General features: G+C 40.0%; 1 protein-coding gene across 1 annotated transcript; it reads left to right on the top strand.

The window, feature by feature from the left end:
* Positions 1 to 533: 533 nt before the first annotated feature.
* LOC108523512 (C-X-C motif chemokine 6) lies at positions 534 to 2,836 on the top strand. Its single transcript, XM_017864154.1, has 4 exons — positions 534 to 905; positions 1,032 to 1,164; positions 1,271 to 1,354; positions 1,692 to 2,836. The coding sequence occupies exons 1-4, from the start codon at positions 797 to 799 to the stop codon at positions 1,735 to 1,737; spliced, it is 372 nt and encodes a 123-aa protein (XP_017719643.1). The 5' UTR covers positions 534 to 796; the 3' UTR covers positions 1,738 to 2,836.
* The last annotated feature ends 1,497 nt before the right edge of the window (positions 2,837 to 4,333 follow it).

Here is a 4,333-nt window from a genome sequence, read left to right as displayed (position 1 = left end):
TTTGTTTATCAAACTGCCTCAACACACATATACTTGCTAAGCTACAAGTATACAATTTCTATTAAACGGATTTCACTTTGGGTCCAATTCAGGCAACTGACTTCAGTTGGGGATAGAGCCTCTTTAGTCACGTTATCTTGACTTCTAAAGCTGGCTGAAATCCAGAGAATCAAAAAGTCATTCAAGAAACCTAAAATGACCTGCCTGCAAGAAGAGGAGGGACTTTCAGTTTAGGGCAATAATAATGAATAACATTTCCTGAATAATAATAATAATAGTAATAATAATTAGAAAGGATTGGCTTTCAGAAATTTTTCTCAAGTCAAAGCTCCCGCTACTTTGGTTCCAACTTTTCTCTCTAATTGGAGACGAGGAGCATCTCCCAGACAGCTGCCTGCCTCAGAGAAGCCAGCCTTCCTAATCCCCTCAGACCCAGGGGATGAGGCCCTGCTGAATCGCTGCTCTCTTCTGGCTGGAGCCACACCTCTCTCCACCGCGGGGCGGGGCTACAATGTCCCCCCGGTTAGGGCCGCAGGCAGCTCCTCCCAGTCACCCACCTCACCAGTTCCCATCCTCCGGCCCCCCTCCATCAACCCCTTCTTTCCACACTGCCCCCTGAGTTCAGGGAATTTCCCCAGCATCCCAAAGCCTGAGTTTCCTGCCAGTAGGGAGGGGTGAATGCAGATAAAAGGAGTGCAGAAGGCACGAGGAAACCAAAGTGCTCTGTATCCTCCAATCTCCGCGCCTCCACCCAACTCAGGAACCCGCGACCATTCACAGCGCTCTCTTGACAACTATGAGCCTCCAGTCCAGCCGCGCGGCCCGTGTCCCAGGTCCTTCGGGCTCCTTGTGCGCTCTGCTAGCGCTGCTGCTGCTGCTGACGCCACCGGGGCCCCTCGTCAGCGGTGAGAGCGCCTGGCATTGGGGACGCACTCGGGCACAGCGGTGCATCCCAGCCTTTGCGGGCCGCTGCGTTCCAGGAAACTCTTCCAGCAACCTGCCCTATAAAAATGTCTTTCTTTCTTCCCCAGCTGGTCCCGTCTCTGCTGTGCTGACAGAGCTGCGTTGCACTTGTTTACATTTTACGCCGAGAGTAAACCCCAAAATGATCGGTAAACTGCAGGTGTTCCCCGTAGGCCCGCAGTGCTCCAAGGTGGAAGTGATGTAAGTTCTCCTGTGTTGCTGTGTCTACTGTGACTTAGGCAAGTCCTCCAGCCTGGATCGTCAACCTTTGTGGCTCATGATTGCATCCTCTTTTTCTTTACTTCAGAGCCTCCCTGAAGAATGGAAAGCAAGTTTGTCTGGACCCGGAAGCCCCTTTTCTAAAGAGAAGCATCCAGAAAATTTTGGACAGGTATTTGTCCCTTTGATCTTTGGGGTATTTTAATATCTTCTCTGGAAGGCATATACTTCACAATGTCCTTATTCTCTCTGTAGGATTTAGAGCATGCTTAGAATTATAAGGTTGTTAAGAAGAATAGGGAAACTTTTTTTTGCTGGAATGTTCTGGGGAGACCTTTATCACCAATCTTACATGCCTGAACAATTACACAGAGCTCATTACTGACATCTATTTTTTGTGGGCTCTTTGCTTTTACTGATTTTTTTCCCCATCAAACACTTTTGAAAACCAAATGTAGTAGACAGGAGTATGGGAATTGATTATACTAATATAACTCTTTTCTCAACAGTGGAAAACAAGAAAAACTGAGTAAGAGAAAGGACCATACATCGTAAAATTGCCCGTTCTTCAGCGGAGCAGTTTTCTGGAGATCCCTGGACCCAGTGAGGATAAGAAGAAAGGATTGGTGTTTTCCAACAGTCCATTTTCTACATGGATTCCCTACTTTGAAGAGTGTGGGGAAAGCCTACGCTTGTCCCTGAAGTTTACAGCTCAGCTAATGAAGTGTTTAGCATAGTATTTCTGCTATTTACTGTTATTTTACCTGATAAGTTGTTGAACTCTTTGGCAACTGACCATATTGTAAGCAAAGAATCACTGGTTATTAGTTTTTCAATGAATATTGAATTTAAGATAACTATTGTATTTCTGTCATATTCCTTAAGGTCTTACCGAAAAGGCTGTGGATTTCATATGGAAATGTTTTATTAGTATGCGGCTGAGGGAGGTATCCTGTTGTCCACACTTACTCTTTTCATATAATAGGAAATATTTTAGCTCTGTTTCTTGGGGAATATGTTACTCTTTACCCTAGGATGCTATTTAAGTTGTATTGTATTAGAACGCTGAGTGTGTCATACCATTATCTGTGCAGAATATATTTCCTTATTCAGAATTTCTAAAAATTTAAGTTCTGTAAGGGCTAACATATTCTCTTCCTATAATTTTAGACATTTGATGTCTTCTTAGTATGGCATAATGTCATGATTTACTCATTAAACTTTGATTTTGTATGCTATTTATTCACTATAGGATGACTATAATTCTGGTCACTAAATATACACTTTAGATAGATGAAGAAGCCCCAAAGCAGATAAATTCCTGATTGCTAATTTACATAGAAATGTATTCTCTTTTTTTTTTTAAATAAAAGCAAAATTAACAATGATCTGTGCTCTGAAAGTTTTGAAAACAAATTTGAACAATTTGAATATAAATTCATCATTTAGTCTTCAAAAAATATATAGCATTGCTAAGATTTTTAGATGTCTATTGTGGATCTTTTAAAGGTTTTGACCATTTTTTTAAAATGAGGAATTATACGTGTATCACATTCACTATATTAAAATTGTACTTTTGTTTTTTACTGTGTGTCACGTTGGTTTTTGGTAGTTGTACTGTCATTTGGAGAAACAATAAAAGATTTCTAAACCACTCATATTGTTTCTCCTCCTTCTACTGTTACTATTTACCTTTAATTCTACATTATTCAAAATACTACCTCTGCTCTTCTCTGGCTGGCAGAGATGGCCCTCATTCCCCAATACCATTCCATTGGTTCGACTTTTCTCCATGCTCAGCCCCCTTCCAGTTACTCCTTCACAGCACCAATAACCTCTGGGGTCTTCAGAAAACACAAATAGGATAAGATTTCCCTATCTAAATTTTTAAATAGCTCCCTGTTTCCTAGACATGAAATAAAAGTTGCTAAACACGATGAATGATGTTCTGTCTCATCTCACTCTTGATCATCAGAATTTCAACTTCCCTTGTGCCTCACATTCACTATAGTCAGGCGTTCCGTTCCCTAGCTGGGCATGTTCTTTCCCCAGGCTCACGACTTTGTATTTGCTAGGGCCTCTACCTGGAAAGCACTTACGTTTTCCTGCATAGAAGAGGAGGCTTATTAGTCCTTGAGCACTCAGTTCAAGCAATATCTCCTTCGTGAATTTTCCTTGGCACACTCAACAAAGCTTGTGGTTTGCATCTTGGTATTCTCATAGCATCTTCTAGACATCTGAATTATAACAAATATATTCCGTTGCTTTTATTTGTTTATAGGTTTCTTCATCTAACTGTATCAGAACTCTCCTAGAACATCAATCATATTTCATCCAACTCTGCATTTCAAATGTGTGGGGCATAGAATGACTTAATGAATTAGTTAAGCTATCCTGAGCCTCAGGTTGTCAGATATTATACTAAAATCAATAATCTGGCTCATGGTAAATTTTGATTAAATTGTAATTTGTTTACCCTCTTTTCTCCTTCTTGTCGACAGGTAATCCAACAGGGCTTTAGCATGGGTAATCTACCTACCCCTCATTTTCACTTGGCTACCTCCCATCTTTCCTCCCTTTGGAGATAGCTTACCTATCATTTCCTTGAGGCAATCTTTATAACTCTTACTCCTCCCAGATTAAGATCCCTTTTCTATACTCTCATAGCACTCTGTACTTTTTATTGATAACATTTTCTCACGAAGGTGACTTTAGAGTTTGTAGAGAGTATACACATGTGGTCGATTGTTTAGAGTCTGTCTATTCTAGCTTCACTGTAAGTTCCATGAGAGCAGGGACAATGTTTATCATCTTTATCTCAGTTCCTGGTACAATGCCTAGCACATAGTGTATATTTAAACAAATGAGTGACCTGGTTAAACAAGACTCTCTGTCTCTCTAGTATTAAAAGTGTCATTTCATATAAAATACCTGTTCTTAGGAAAACCAAGAAAATGAAAAGAAGAAGACTAACCAAATTAGTATGTGTATACACACATTCACACTGTGGCTGAATTAATGTATTATATAAGCTTATATTGGCATGTACTTGTACACTTTAGTATATCTAACCTAGGCCTTCCTGTATGTTTATCTCTCTCTTTATATATAATATATATTAAAAATTATATATTAAAAATTTATATATTTT

Source organism: Rhinopithecus bieti, unplaced genomic scaffold (assembly GCF_001698545.2).
Source record: "Rhinopithecus bieti isolate Rb0 unplaced genomic scaffold, ASM169854v2 scaffold_75502, whole genome shotgun sequence".
In the NCBI taxonomy this organism is placed as follows: Eukaryota; Metazoa; Chordata; class Mammalia; order Primates; family Cercopithecidae; genus Rhinopithecus; species Rhinopithecus bieti.
This window is presented reverse-complemented; position numbering and strand designations above follow the sequence as displayed.

Coding starts and splice junctions, on each gene's coding strand:
- LOC108523512 (XM_017864154.1), top strand. CDS start 797: ATGAGCCTCCAGTCCAGCCGCGCGGCCCGTGTCCCAGGTCCTTCGGGC. Junction 906..1,031: donor ACCGGGGCCCCTCGTCAGCG/GTGAGAGCGCCT, acceptor TTTCTTCCCCAG/CTGGTCCCGTCTCTGCTGTG. Junction 1,355..1,691: donor ATCCAGAAAATTTTGGACAG/GTATTTGTCCCT, acceptor TTTTCTCAACAG/TGGAAAACAAGAAAAACTGA.